The sequence below is a fragment of the Conger conger genome, chromosome 16 (genome assembly GCF_963514075.1).
Source record: "Conger conger chromosome 16, fConCon1.1, whole genome shotgun sequence".
Lineage (NCBI taxonomy): Eukaryota > Metazoa > Chordata > Actinopteri > Anguilliformes > Congridae > Conger > Conger conger.
Window position 1 is genome coordinate 24,637,735 of NC_083775.1, and position 14,801 is coordinate 24,652,535.

General features: G+C 45.2%; 1 protein-coding gene across 1 annotated transcript in view; it reads left to right on the plus strand.

Moving 5' to 3' along the window:
* Positions 1-8,710: 8,710 nt before the first annotated feature.
* tbl3 (transducin beta like 3) overlaps positions 8,711-14,801 on the plus strand; it is a 24,036-nt gene continuing 17,945 nt past the window's right edge. Inside the window, exons 1-12 of the mRNA XM_061224555.1 lie at positions 8,711-8,922; positions 9,048-9,099; positions 9,361-9,456; positions 9,553-9,600; positions 10,108-10,249; positions 10,614-10,698; positions 11,170-11,340; positions 11,722-11,797; positions 12,475-12,571; positions 12,794-13,020; positions 14,007-14,148; positions 14,423-14,481. Coding sequence (XP_061080539.1) covers positions 8,891-8,922; positions 9,048-9,099; positions 9,361-9,456; positions 9,553-9,600; positions 10,108-10,249; positions 10,614-10,698; positions 11,170-11,340; positions 11,722-11,797; positions 12,475-12,571; positions 12,794-13,020; positions 14,007-14,148; positions 14,423-14,481 — 1,227 coding nt within the window. The 5' untranslated portion in view covers positions 8,711-8,890. The remainder of the gene's footprint in view (positions 8,923-9,047; positions 9,100-9,360; positions 9,457-9,552; positions 9,601-10,107; positions 10,250-10,613; positions 10,699-11,169; positions 11,341-11,721; positions 11,798-12,474; positions 12,572-12,793; positions 13,021-14,006; positions 14,149-14,422; positions 14,482-14,801) is intronic.

Consider the following 14,801-nt stretch of genomic DNA (forward strand, 5'->3'; position numbering starts at 1 on the left):
TGTAGCATTTAAGAGACACTTTTAGAGACACTTTTTTTAAGAGACACATCTGTGCCTTAGATTCATTAGTCAGTGGGTTGTACTGCAGTACTGTGGCCAGATTGGTATATTAAACACTGCATATCACTGTGTTACCCTGCTGTTTAACATGCATATTACCCTGCTGTTTAACACAGTGATAAGAAAGTAAATATTTCCACATATGGCCTTTCCTATGTCAGCATAGGAAATACTTTTTTTTTCTTTAATGGAGAGCAGACAGTCTGACCTGCTTACTGTATGTATTTGTTATTTTATCTGGACAGGGGAGCAGCGCAGAGGGTTATAGAGAGTGGGCCAGGCTACAGAAAGTGCCATGGTGAGGAACTGAACCCCCTCCAGCGGGGATTTGTTTGTGGGTCTATGCCAGACAGTCTCCTGAGAGTCTATTGTTCAAGGCCATCTTAGGCTCCCCTTGATATTGTTCCCCACTATTGTTGATGTGCAAATAAAATAGGTTATAGCTGCAAATATTACATACCAAGACACATTCTACATTCTACACATTTTATTATGATCCAGAAACACCTGCTCTGAATGCACAAAGTTTAGTCTGTGTTAATTTGATCTGACCACATTTTCAAATGAAAAAGCACATGCACCTCTGTCGGAAAAGAGTGTGTGAAAATGGCAGCAAATACACTCTCCATTTCTGGGGCAAATACGAGATTGTTTGAATAAGCAAATTGTATGCCATTCACCAAACCAGTTTGCTCAACAAAAATTTTGCTCTTCCATCTGTCATCTTTTACATTACATTACATTATAGTCATTTAGCAGACGCTCTTATCCAGACCAACATATCAATGATGTGCAAATCATAACCAGGGACAAGTGCTTTTAAATAAAAAATCTCTTCATTTTTTAGGGCATCAAAAATCACCCCCCGTATTTTTTGGTAGGGTCCAGGTGTATTATTACTTCCTCATTTACAGGGAAAGTATACACTACTGGAGTGGGGGGCAGGGTTCTGGGGCTGCAGCTGTATCAATGCTAATCAACACTAATCTTTATCTATTCTGTCTGCAGTGACATCGAGGCTTGCTGAACTTACAGGAAGCACACGGGCGCAGAAGGGAGAGAGAATCTGATGGACTGTTGGACTGAAAGCTTGGTGTCCGGTGTTGTGTCAACTGCTATTTTTTCTCTTTCCTCTGTGAATAAAACCTGCATGTGCGTGTGTGCGTTTGTGTGTGTAACCACGAGGCAGTGACGTCCATCGACTCCAAACAACCTGCTACAGGATATACACTTCTACAAACCTTGTGTCACAGCATCCTGGTGAGCACTAAGACAAACAATGCAGGTCACACAAACCCGGAACCTCGAACCAAACTGCATGTTAATGAGTGTATATGTATTTTCCCATATAAAGGAAATATGTGCCATTGGTACTTATCTGATCAGCAGAGGGCTATGGAAGTGGGTCAGGACTGAGGGAGCCTGTAGGAATGAGGTCATAGTATAGTGAGGCAGGCTTCGGTTCGGGTGGGAAGAAGGTCGACGTCTCGGCAGAACCGACCAGGGTAGGAAGCCCCTTCCACCACCGAGAGGCTCCAGAACGGACAGGAGACGCAAATCTGGAAGTGCACCTATGAGAGAAACCACAGAGGGGCAGTCATACCGCCTGCCTGGAACTTCACACACTCACACGTGCGCACACACACACGCTATTTATGTTCGGAGAACGGCCCTAAACGTAATTTAATAGATGGCGGAGGGCCAGCGTGGAGGCGGAGACGGGGATGCGGGAATGGGGGATGCGGGGTGCACACTGTGCCTGTGTTTCAACAACACACGGATTCAATTAAAGCATTCCAGCCCTCCGCAGAGAAAGAGCCCGTTCCCTTCCTTTACACATTACTGCTAAGGTCAGGAATGAACAGATGTTTCTGTGTATTCGTCTGTTTGTTTATCAGCTCCTCCCTCCCACCGTTCGGCTAAAAATAACCCAGGGAGCACGCCAATGGGACAACACCATTACAGATAAACAGAGACGTCGTGTTTTTTTTAAAACAAACTTTATTAAAATGGCACAATATTCAACTCTTTCATTTGGGAGAAAGAGGTGTGGACCGAGTCCGTGTTTATCGTGAAACTTGTTGCTTCTTGACCAATCGAGGTACTGAATTTGAAGGACATGAGTAAATGTGGAGCAAGGCACTATTGATCTTTTGAGCAAATGTTGCAAGCAGCACTTCACCTACACACATGCACACCGTTGGAGTGAAAAGCGAACCCCAGAACCAAAATGGCCCCTCTTCCCACTGACACGTGCGTGTGTGTTTGTGTGTATGCCACAGCAGTACACCTTGTATCCAGGTCTAGCCGGCTAGCACTGGCAGACAGGTTAGGACCCTCTCCACTGCTTAATCCCGTTTCAGGTGGTTCAGAAGGTGATGCTCAGCAGCTCGACCAGCGCCCAGGGGCAGGGGGCGAGGGCGGAGCACAGGGGCAGGAGCGGGTTAACTAAATCTGGTTCACAGGAGGGGGCAGAGGGGATGAGACCGAGCCGGCAGGCCAGTCGCAGGCTGGGGGCGGTGGTGACAGGGGCCTCCCACTGGGGGTTTTGGGGGGGGGGGGGGGGAGACGGGGGAGTATTTCCTGTGTTGGGAGCAGATGTCCAATCCAGGCCAGGAAATGTTCTGTTTTCTTAGTTTTCCTCTTTGAAATTTCAAGGGCAGAGACATGGAGAATCCCATAGAGCAGGAGGGGGGCCTGCTCGGCTCCATCTGACTTCCAACTGTTTCCAGAACGAGCATGTCACTTCCCGGTTGCACCTTCACAAAAACAACTACAAATCAACGCTGTACGACGAACTGTCATATAGCTTTATTAAAAGACTTTTGCTTTTGACACTGAGGAAGATGGTCATAGATATCAAAATGTCAGTTAGTCTTTTGCCCTGAGCTCTGTGTGCTCCAGCTTTCCTTATTTCAGGCTAGTCCCAGCAAAGCTGTCCAGGTAATGTGTGCTTTACTATGGTTTGATTGCCCTGGTTATTGAGTGCCTATTTGGTCCTTTTTTAAATAGCAGGCCCAAAGGGTGTTGGGAATCGTTTTATTTTATGCTGCTATATAGCTTCCCAGGGCTCTCTACAGGAAGTGAATAAAGGGTCAGAGATTCTAAAAAACCAAACTGAAAGGAACACAACACACCTCTAATGTAGTCTTCAACTGAAATTCAAAGGGGTGCAGAACAGCGAAAAGCTCCAAGCTTCCCACCTGAAATTTGGCTGTGAGGGACTGCTGAGATATCGTTTGTGCTTCAAACATGTGGCGTCACTGAACTTCAGCCAAGCACATAAAATAAAGGGAAGCAGGAAGGACTTGAAGTATAATTCAAAAATGCCTCTTCACTAATAATAACAAACAAATTCCTCTTCAATAATAAACAAAACTGACATCTTCCCCGTCTCCCTTTGGTATTTAAATGAACACTAAATTAAACAATCAAACAAAACAACTACAACTTGCAGGGCAAGGCAATCATTAGGGCTAGCCAATGGGCTTCACAATGATAGGCCCTAAAGCCCTGGCACAGACAAAACAGTGACACAAAATTGCCTCAAAATTTACATCAACTAGAGCAAGCAAAGAATTCTCAATGTGGCCCTGAAGCATCAGAATTTGTAGCTTTAATGAGTGTGTGTTTTGTTGTTGTTGTTGTTGTTGTTGTTGTTGTTGTTTTTCTGCCATGAGGTCACACTGCAAAAAAGAAAGTAAAATCAGAAAATCAACCAGGTGTGCAGGTAACTGCCTCTTAAGCTCAAAGACAGGGCATCGTCACACCCTGATTGGCCAAGAGGGGAATGCACCAGGCTGCTATCAATGACCAATTAAGAGCCAGTTCCCACACCCTGAGCTGCAGGTAAATCAAATCACCCTCCAATCAACTCAGGCGAAACTGAGGAACAAAATCGAGAAATAAACTAAAACTAAAATAACTCACTAAGGGAAATACTAGCCAGCACCAGAAAATGGGTGCCTGCTACAAACAAATGGATTCAAATTCTGAAACCAAAGAATAAAAATCCAAAGCCAAGAGGAATAAAACCAATAATATTACCTTCAAATGGTAAAATGTTCCATTCTAACATTTATAAAAAATAAGAAATAAAAACCTTGTCCCCAAGCATAAAAAATGGTCATGACAAAAGTAGTTGGGATTTGAGCATCCTATGTTGGAGCAGAGACTGTTATATAGTGTGCTTACCTGCTGGTGCACTAACATGGTGAGACAGTAATGCCCTCAGAAACACACTCCCCCTGTGTGCGCCATGTGTGTGTGCTGTGTGTGCCGTGTGTGTGTGCCGTGCCGTGTGTGTGTGTGCTCTGTGTGTGCCGTGTGTGTGTGTGTGCTGTGTACTGTGTGTGTGCCGTATGTGTGTGTGTGCTGTGTGTGTGCCGTGTGTGCCGTGTGTGTGTGTGTGCTGTGTGTGTGCCGTATGTGTGTGTGTGCTGTGTGTGTGCCGTGTGCTGTGTGTGTGCTGTATGTGTGCCGTATGTGTGTGTGTGCTGTGTGCTGTGTCGTGTGTGTGTGCTCTGTGTGTGCTGTGTGTGTGTGTGCTGTGTGCTGTGTGTGTGCCGTATGTGTGTGTGTGCTGTGAGCTGTGTGTGTGCTGTGTGTGCCGTGTGTGTGTGTGTGCTGTGTGCTGTGTGTGTGCTGTGTGTGTGTGCTGTGTGTGTGCCGTGTGTGTGTGCTGTGTGTGTGTGTGTGTGCCGTGAGCAAGTGAAGCTGCACACAGTTCATTCTGGGGGGTGCGGGGAGGTCAAACGGATCAACTCAAATATAAGTGAGTTAGAACCCTCCCACACCTGGTTTAAACTGCGGCTCTGCAGGTGAAATTCTGAGAATGCAGCATGAAAGGGGGAATGTGACACAGTCAATGGGCCTCATGAAAAAACATTATCGTATTCTTATCTTACATTTCTCTTATTTTTTTAAGAGCTCATACGAGTGTGCCACGTCAGAATCAACAAACACAACCTAACTTCAGACTTAATTCAACTAAATTAAGATATCTGTTGTAATACAGCATATGCGTGACTGTAGGTGGGTTATATAGGATAGATGGCCAATAGGATTAACAAGTACAAGGGCCAATGGACACCTGATTGGGTAGACTGCAGTTCATTCGTTTAGAATGGACCGTTGATAAACATACTTTTTTCTCCTAAACAGTCCACTAAAATACATTTGTGAAAACATTTTAAAGTTTGATCCAAGTTCTGTGTGCCAGGTGAGCTGTGCTGACCTGCTCTGCAACCTGCGCTGACCTGCCCTGCAAGGCTCTTGTTTACATGACTCATACAACAGGTTGGGACCACTCGTAGACCACAGTAGCTCATGGTTACACACACACAATTCTAAATAAGAGAAGAAATTTTAATACACCAGGTCCTCTTAAATGACTTGTTTTAAGCAATTTAAGAACAAATGTGTTCATACACGAGTGGTTCTTGCATGAGGTGGGCGGGAGTGAACTGCTGGGTAATTCCTTTTCCAGATTTAGTCCTGATTTGTTGTGAATGGGTTTGTGTGCATGCCCGGGCATATGTGAGAGTTCATCAGTGTGTGCTTTGCTTTCATTATGTTTGTGCTTCTGTGTGTGTGCATATGTGCGTGCGTGTGTGTGTGTGTGTGTGTGTATGTGCGTGTATGTGATGCTGCAGTTCATTATGTCAGATAATTGCACGTGGACGCACTTGCCTACATGTTGAAGAGGCAACAGGGACCACAGTTAAATGAAATAATAAAAAATAAAAGTGTGATCTGTCCCATCACCTCATTAGCCCACCAATGCGCACTGTTAAAAATACATTTAACTGAAGCCTGAGCAGGGTGGGGTCTGAGCAGGGCTGGGGGCTGGGTGGGGGGAGGGGCAGTCTAGACTCTCTCAGCCCCCTCCCTCCTGAAAAGGGATAAGGAGTGAATGTCAAACACATCCCACTGCAGTCAGCCTGGACAGGGTGGTGTTTGCAGGGAGGGAGGGGGACAGGGTGGTGTGTCGGGGGAGGGAGAGAGGGGGGGACAGGGTGAGGGGCCAGGGAGAGAGGAAATGTTCTACATCCTCTTTGCTCCGTGTTATTTTAAACTGTCCCCCATTCATTCAGGTTTCACCACCAGACCTTAAGGGCCAGTTAACACCATTTTTTAAATTAGCTGCACTCTAGATCAGGGATGCATATCTCTGCTCCCGTGGGAGGGCAATGTGTTCAACATATCTCAAACCAATCTTCCTGCCTTAATTTTACAACTGTTTACACCAATGATGGTTCACTTCTGAACTGTTTCCACCAATGTTGGGTCACTTCTACATAACACCACCAAGGATACTTTGGGTAGCTCTTCAGTTGTCGCTCATGATTAAATGATCTATCAAGTTAATTAAATAAATGTGAAAAGAACCTGGCACTAAAATAATGAAATGGGTCAGTCCAGGGTGCACACCCCTGCCCTAGAGGAACATGAACGAAAGCAATGCCTAATAAGCACACAGGAGACAGCAGTGTGTAACGGTCGTACTCGCGTGTGAATCGGGCTGTGTGCGTGACTGTGGGAACTCTGGCCTGCTCTCTTGCAAACACTGAACAGAACACTGGCCTCTCTGTCACTATCAACCCCCCGGGTTCTCATGTGTGCTCTTAAACAAAGCCACAGCGCAGGTGGCCCAGTGAGAAAACTAGGTAAAGATCAGGTAAAGTTTTTTTTGCTTTCGAAATGCTGCGTGCTTCCTGTGTGTATTACAGTAAAATGCTGTGCATGTTCAAAACTAATATTCCTTGTCCTGGTATTTTTTTGGTTGCATTTGTTGGTCGGGCCATTTTTTTTTTCAGCATCCTCCATCAGTTGCAGGGAACAGACAGACTGTTGTGTTTGATATAGTGTGTACCTATGACTGTGACTCAATAATAGTGCCCACACAAACTCTATTCATTACGTCAACACTGTAGTCTTGCAGATACATGAGCACAAATTGACCAAAGCTGCATTTGCCTACATTTGAATGTGAATATATGTAAACACTTCCTGTTATTAAAGTGTGATTACCCGCAAATGTGTATATCAATGTGGACATACACCCAGTGATCACTTAGGTATTAGGTAGACCTGTACATCAGCTTGTTAATGTGAATATTTAATCAGCCAATCATGTGGCAGCAACTAAATGCATAAAAGCATGCAGACGTGGTCAGAATGGGGAAGAAATGTGATCCAAGTGACTTTGACTGCGGAATGATTGTTGGTGTCAGACAGGGTGCTAACTCAGAAACTGCCGATCTCCTGGGAGTTTCACAAACAACAGTCTCAAGAGTTTACAGAGAATGATGCGAAAAACAAAAAACACCCAGTGAGCAGCAGTTCTACGGGCCATACTGGTTGAAATTGACAGGAAGGTGACAATAACGCAAATAACCACACATTACAACAGTGGTGTGCAGAAGAGCATCTCTGAACACACAATGCATCAAACCTCTACGTGGATAGGCTACAGCAACACTAAGTCTAATAAATACCTCATACAGTTACTGAGTGCAAGTGTGTTTTGGATTTACAGTTGTAACATGTAAACAGCTGCTGCCCTTCTGTGCACTGTATTGTTATGGGTTAATTTATGGGTGATGATGTGGGTGATTTAAGGCTATGTGAGAATGTTAGAAGAGACAACAAAAGAAATTGCTGAATTGGAAAACTTCCAATTGTTTAGATTAATTGGCAGACATCGGGCACCCAAGCCTGTAAGAATCTGAACCACAAGCTGAAGTGAAAACTAATGAGTTGTGCGCCCCCAATTGGTAAGCTTGCAGTATTGCATTTCAAAACATTATTATTGTTCCATCTGGGAAAATGCTCACTTGAAGCGCTGTCACAAGCTGTTTCTAAATTATAAAGACACACAGTAGTCCAAAGGAGATATTTCCATCCTATTTAGAGTAGGCTCAGCACCAGAAGAATATCCATAGGAGTGAAGGGATTCCACAATGTGAACAATAGGCGACTTACGGTTATAAATTTGACCGCTCACATGTTGGCTATTTTCCCTGGCAAAGATGGAAACTAGCTAGCGTCATTCAACATTCTAAACACACTTCTTTTGGGGATGTGACAGAGAAGGTGTTTGGCTGTTTTCAGTTATCATATTTGGGGGAGAAGCGCAAACACAAAACAGAAAACCTGGGAATTATGCAAAACAGCAGTTCAAAACAACACAAGTTAAAAGCGCTAACAGCACCAGTCTCTGAATTATCGTCCTTGATTTTGTCTTGGATATACAATATGAGGCTTTCACGAAACTTTCAACAAGTCTGACTAAAAGAGAAAGTGATAACTGAAAACAATCACATTGATTAGCAGGCATTATTCGCATAACACACTGCAAAATACAAACCCACTTGGACACTGGCTTACAAATAAATGCGAGAAACTAGTGTAACAATAAGAATGTTTTTGGTATGTTTGATTTTGTGCATTATATAACATACCTTCCGCAATGATCACGAATTTCGTTCAGTTAATAAACCAGTTACTTATGTAGGGTGCATGCAGGACTAATTTGAATCCTAAGAGCTGTCACTTGTCGTTCTAAATGTTGAATTGTCGCAATTCCCAATAAATAGTCTCTGGATTGAGCGATTTATGAGTAAGCAACATCGGTGGGCAACACTGCGACCCACGTCCTCGTTCCTGAACCCTATGACGTCTAATGTCAGCGACAAGCATGGTGGAAACGCACGCTGGCAGTGTTGACTGGTGTAGATGAACTATCGAGAGTTGATCTAAAGTTTACGTCTGAGTTGGGAAAATAATAACAACTTTTGGAGAGGGACTAGTTGCTTTATGCAGGATAATGGCTAGCAATACGCTACAATTCAAAACCAAGTAAGTGTCCAACTGAAAGCATGTAATCTGGCTGGGAGCTCATCCTCACGTGTGTGTTTCTGTATTCTGTTTCTTTGGCTGCATCATTACATCCTCATTTTAACTGTGAATGTTTTACCTTGTAGCTATGCGGTATCCAGTAAAATCGAACCGTTTTACAAGGGAGGAAAAGTACAGGTGAGACGTTTACCTCCAATCGTCAGTTACGTGTTTTCTTTGCTATCATAAACGACAATCTACTCGGTTTCTGTATCGGTATATAGCCAACTGTTCAGGTGTCTGTATTTTTGACCGCTCTCTTGCTAATATGTGTCTATTAGCTTTGATAGTCAGCTCTAGCTGTCGGGACTCCAGCGGGTGGGGTGGGGTGTAAAAGTAAGTTATTAGTTCTAACGTGCCTGTTTACTATACGTTTACATACGTTTTCTTTTCTTCCAGATTAACAAAGATGAGGAATACATCTTCTGCACATGTGGCACACGGGTGAACATCTTGGAGATTGCAACGGGTCAGCTCACTCGCAGTATTGAGCAGGTGTGTGTGTTCCAAGTGTTTCTATTTAATTTAGTTGCATATAGGATATAATATCGTTCAGAACACCATAAAAAACGTGTATCTTTGGGTTCATAGGATGACCAAGAGGACATCACGTCATTCGCCCTCAGTCCCGACGACGAGGTAAAATGCCAGAGACATCCATCCATCCATCCATCCATCCATCCATCCATTATCCTAACCCGCTTATCCTGAACAGGGTGGCAGGGGGGCTGGAGCCTATCCCAGCATACATTGGGTGAAAAGCAGGAATACACCCTGGCCAGGTCGCCAGTCCATCGCAGGGCACACACACCATTAACTCACACACTCATACCCACGGGCAATTTAGACTCTCCAATCAGCCTGACCTGCATGGCCGACCGGGATTCGAACCCAGGACCTCCTTGCTGTGAGGCGGCAGTGCGCACAACAGCACTGGTTCACTCGTAGATCAAATTACAGTAATAAATTTCATATATTGGAACCCAAGAACTTGTGTCTTCAACTGGCCAGAAGTTGGCATGAAAACCAGAAAGGGATACGGCCCTTTTTGCAGTTGCACCCCTCCGGTGCCGTGACCTTTGGCAGATGCTCGGTGTGTCATGGTGTCGTAGGTTGTCTGTGCTGAGGTTTGCTCTATGCCCTCAGTTCCTGGTGACGGCCAGCCGTGCCCTGGTGCTCAAACAGTGGGACTGGAAGACAGGCCTCTGCACCCGAAGCTGGAGGGCCATCCACAACACCCCGGTGGCCAGCATGACCTTTGACAGCACTTCCACCCTGCTGGCCACAGGTGTGTTATAGAGAGAGCACCTCATTGCCTCTCCACTGTGTGTGTATGTGTGTTTCAGAGAGACAGACAGACAGAGAGAGAGAGCGTGCGTGCGTGCGTGCGTGCGTGCGTGCGTGCTAGTTTCAGTAAGACAGAGAGAGTGCGTGTGCGTGTGCGTGTGCGTGTGCGTGTGCGTGTGTGTGCGCGCGCGCGCGTGCTAGTTTCAGTAAAACAGAGTGTGTGTGTGTGGTGAATGGCTGCTAGTTGCGCGGGTGTGTTGTGTTATGTATGCAATGGTGTGTTACGTATGCCTGTATGTTATCTTTGTAGGTGTATGTTCATGTATGTTTGTATGTATGTGATGTATGTATGTCTTTGTTTGCAGGAGGGTGTGATGGTACCATTAAGCTGTGGGATGTGTTGAAACAGTACTGCACACACAACCTGAAAGGATCTGCTGGCGTAGTGCAGTAAGTGTGATTCATCCCATTTGGTCTTTTTTCTTTTCTTTTCGCTTTTATTTTGTGAGGCCAAACTCAAGGGAGCTCTTTGATCCGAAACACACCTGGACATTCATAGAATGATTGTTTGGTTAATTTACTCACAAATTGCTTGATTTATTGGCTCATTGATTGGTTGAGCCAATAAACCTTGGTTGATGGGTTGTTTTGGATTGGTTGTTTTATTCTCATTGTTATTATCCATTATTTGGTACTTGTGATTTTCTATATGCTTTGATGTGATTTAAAAAAAATAATGTTATTGCTTTATTTTATTCTGTATAAAGTGCTTTATAACTTCAAAAGTGCTATTCAAATAAATATTATTATTATTGATTTGTGAGTTGATTGGTTATTTGGTTGCCATGGATTTGTTAGCTGATTGGTTAGTTGGCTGTAAGGTTGTCGATTGGTTTGTTGATTGGTTGTTGCCGTGCCCAGCCTCGTGCAGTTCCACCCAGACAGCGGTGTGCTGCAGCTCTTCTCCTCCTCTCTGGACTGTGGGATCCGTGTGTGGGACCTGCGCTCCAGCCAGTGTGTGTGTGTGCTGCAGAGCCACTACAGCGCTGTCACCGCCCTGGCCTTCACACCCGACGGGAACACCATGGTCAGGTAAGCCCGCCCTCCTCTGGCTTCACACCCAATGGGATCACCATGGTCAGGTAAGCCCGCCCTCCCCTGGCTTCACACCCAATGGGAACACCATGGTCAGGTGAGTACCATCCTCCTCTGGCTTCACACCCAATGGGAACACCATGGTCAGGTAAGCCCCACCCTCTCCTGGCATTCACACCCAATGGGAACACCATGGTCAGGATCAGATAAGCCCTCCCTCCCCTGGCCTTCACATCGGATGCAACCGTACAGCCAAACTCAGGGATGTAGAGAAAGATAGGGAATTAATATGTTTTCATGTTTTTCGCTGCGCTCTGCTGCCCTGCCCAGTGTCCTCCCTCGTTCGCGCTGATTTATTTTGGGTGTTTTATGTCACAGCTCTGGCCGGGACAAGATCTGCACTGTGTGGGACCTGAAGAGCCGGGAAGTGGTGCGGACTGTGCCTGTGTACGAGGTGAGAATTCCCCTCTATTTCTCTCTTTTGAAAGCAGTTTGAAAGCAGTTCGCAGACGCACGTGCTTTGTTGTATCGCGGTTTACTGGCCGGGGTCAGAGTTCAGTTTTCCTGTTCATTTCATCACTGTACTGTGCCTTGGTAGCAGGTTGTGTGTAGATATAGGCTAGGGATTTCAGGCAGTGCTGTCCTGTCCGATAAGTGCGCCATGATAGAGTAATTACGATGTGCCTTAGTCCTCCGTCCAGGAGGAAAGTTTGACCTCATCAAGATGGGTAGTTTCCTCATTCACCACTTTTCTGTCTAATCATTTTATCCTTAGCTAGTTTGGTTCATCTTTTTAATTGAGCACCCAGAAATGTTAAAGAGAACAAAATGTGCACAAAATTTCCATGAAGTTGGTTGTCACTGATCCTGAATTGCATGCCAAAATAAGTGCACAATAAGTTTGTGCACCTCCCAGAAGCCTGGAGTGACATAAAACTAAAGGGGTTGTATTCTGTTTAGTGACCATGGTGTTAGCACGTCGGCAGATCATGTTCAAAAAGTTTGTATGTGGTTTTGAGTAGGCTGCCTACTTAATGAGTTCTGTGCTGGTACTGTTTTGCTGCCTTGTGTATGTTCCTGAGCCTCTCGGTGGTATATACTCACAGTCTAATGTCTGTGGGCTCTCTGCAGGCTGTGGAGGCTGTAGTACTGCTTCCTGAGGGTGGACATTTCTCTCAGATTGGTGTCAAAACCAAAGGACTTCACTTCATCACTGCAGGGAGCAAGGGTAAGGAAGCGCTTACCGGGGACAGTTTCTGTCTGTCTATTGGGCACAGTTGTGAAGGACGTTTTTAGATGAGTGCAGTAACATCATCCCGCCACTAGATGTCATGACATTACATCAACGTAATTGAGCAGAGGCTCTTATCTTATACAGGTCCAGATTGTAGTGCGTGAGCTGTGTTTTGGGCGTTTGGCAGCGTGACGCAGCGATGCTCCTCTCTCGTAGGTGTGCTGAGGCTGTGGGAGGCCAGCTCCGCTCGCTGCCTGTTCACGCAGCCCCCCCCAGCGAGCGCCCCGGCCCCTAGCGCTGACGAGGACGGCGCTGAGGAGGAGTGGAGCCAGCGCGGCCTGACGCACTGCCTCCACCTGCCCGACTCCGCCCGCCTGGCCACTGTCACCGCCGAGCACAACATTCTGCTGTACCAACTGCCTTCACTCGCCCTGCAGCAGCAGGTGAGAGAGGGCCTGGGGTTCAGGGATTCAGGGATTCAGGGGTTTGGGGTTCAGGTGGGGTTGGATTCCCGAGCTACCAAAAGTACGAAATTCATTTCGTAAATGGCGGAAAAGTGACCATTTTTAACCTTGACCTCTGCTATCTTTCTGATGTTTGATGCCCGTAATGTTACCTTGGAGAAATTACTGTTGCTTTACTTTTGAGAGGAAAAAAAAAAAAACATGATCCGACTACAAGGGTATTCTAAAGATTTTACTGTGCTCAAGTACAGGAGTGAAGCACTGTAGTTTATAGAGCTGTCAGTAAAAGTAAGGTAACGGCTTGGAACAAAAACCGTGACTGGAGCTGTGCACCCTTGATTTAACCCCTTGCTAGTACTGTAGAACAAAAAGTACAAAATATGATCCCACTAAATTGGTATGTGTATACATTGGACTGTATAGAACAATTTTAGGACATTTTAGGAACAGTTTTGAGATGTTTAGATTTTTTATTTCAATTCTTATTTAACTGATGGAAAGATCCAAGAGATGATGGTTAAAATGGGTTAATTTTCCTCCGGAATGACCCAAATGCCAGATGCAGAACTTTGTGCGTATTGATACTCTTGGAGTACTGCTTCATGTTTGCATAAGTCGTTTTCAATTTAGTTTTTAAAAAGTCACCTTTAGATTGCCTTGAATTGCGAGCTGCAGTCAAGGTGAGCACGCACGTCATTTTCACTCCAGCAGAGTTATCCACATATCAAACTGTGGAAGAGATATTGTGAAATGTTGAGACCCGGAGGGTCAGATTTATATTAAAGTAAAACATTATTTAAAAAAGTACACTACCTCAAGAGCATCTTCCTTGCTCACAGGTAGTGTTGGGTTCAACGGAAGGCCATTCACGTTCAGACTAGGGCAAGGTCAGTTTGAATTGTGCAGACTGTGCACATGTTGTTTCTGTAACTGAAATACCCCCATCATGTGCTCATTTTGGACAGTTTGTGGGGTACAATGACGAGGTGCTGGATGTGAAATTCCTGGGCAAGGGCGACAGCCATATCGTCGTGGCGACAAACAGCCCCCAACTGAAGGTGTTTGAATTGGCCTCGCGCAGCTGCCAAATCCTGTACGGACACACAGGTCAGTTACACCACCAGGGGGCAGTACCTACCGCCTGTACAACTTTGGACAGGCACCTACAATTACAGCTTCCGTAAACTGTCGGTACTGATTTAATCGGAGTGCGTCGTTATTACAGAGGTTAATTGAGGTCTTTGCCATGCATTTAGATGCAATTGAAAATCTAATATGTCAGATATTTGGACATTAATATTTTTATTTAGGATGCAAGGTAGCCAAAGCTAGCAGAATCTGTTACAGTCTACGCTGTAACTTTAACTTTCTCCTGTTTAAGATACGGTGCTGGCCCTGGACATCTTCAAGAAAGGGTCGATGTTTGCCAGCTGTTCAAAGGTGAGAGACATCACGCCGTCCCCTCCTGACGTAATGGTGCATGGGTTAACCCTTTCAGTGCCAAGAGTGTCATATGGCACAATCGACCTTGCACCTTTTCAACCAATCAAAATGACTGCTTTTCGTTTTGAGCCCCTATTAAAACCCTACTAAATTCTCTCAACTGTCTCAATTTTCTATGAGCTGCATCATATTGAGTTTTGGACTGAAAGGGTTAAGGCATTTAAGAAAGGGGTCGTTTTGCGAAGACTGAACAGAACACGAGGCATTGCATATTCCTCACGACTCACAGCTGAAGTTGAACTTGAACTTGATTGATG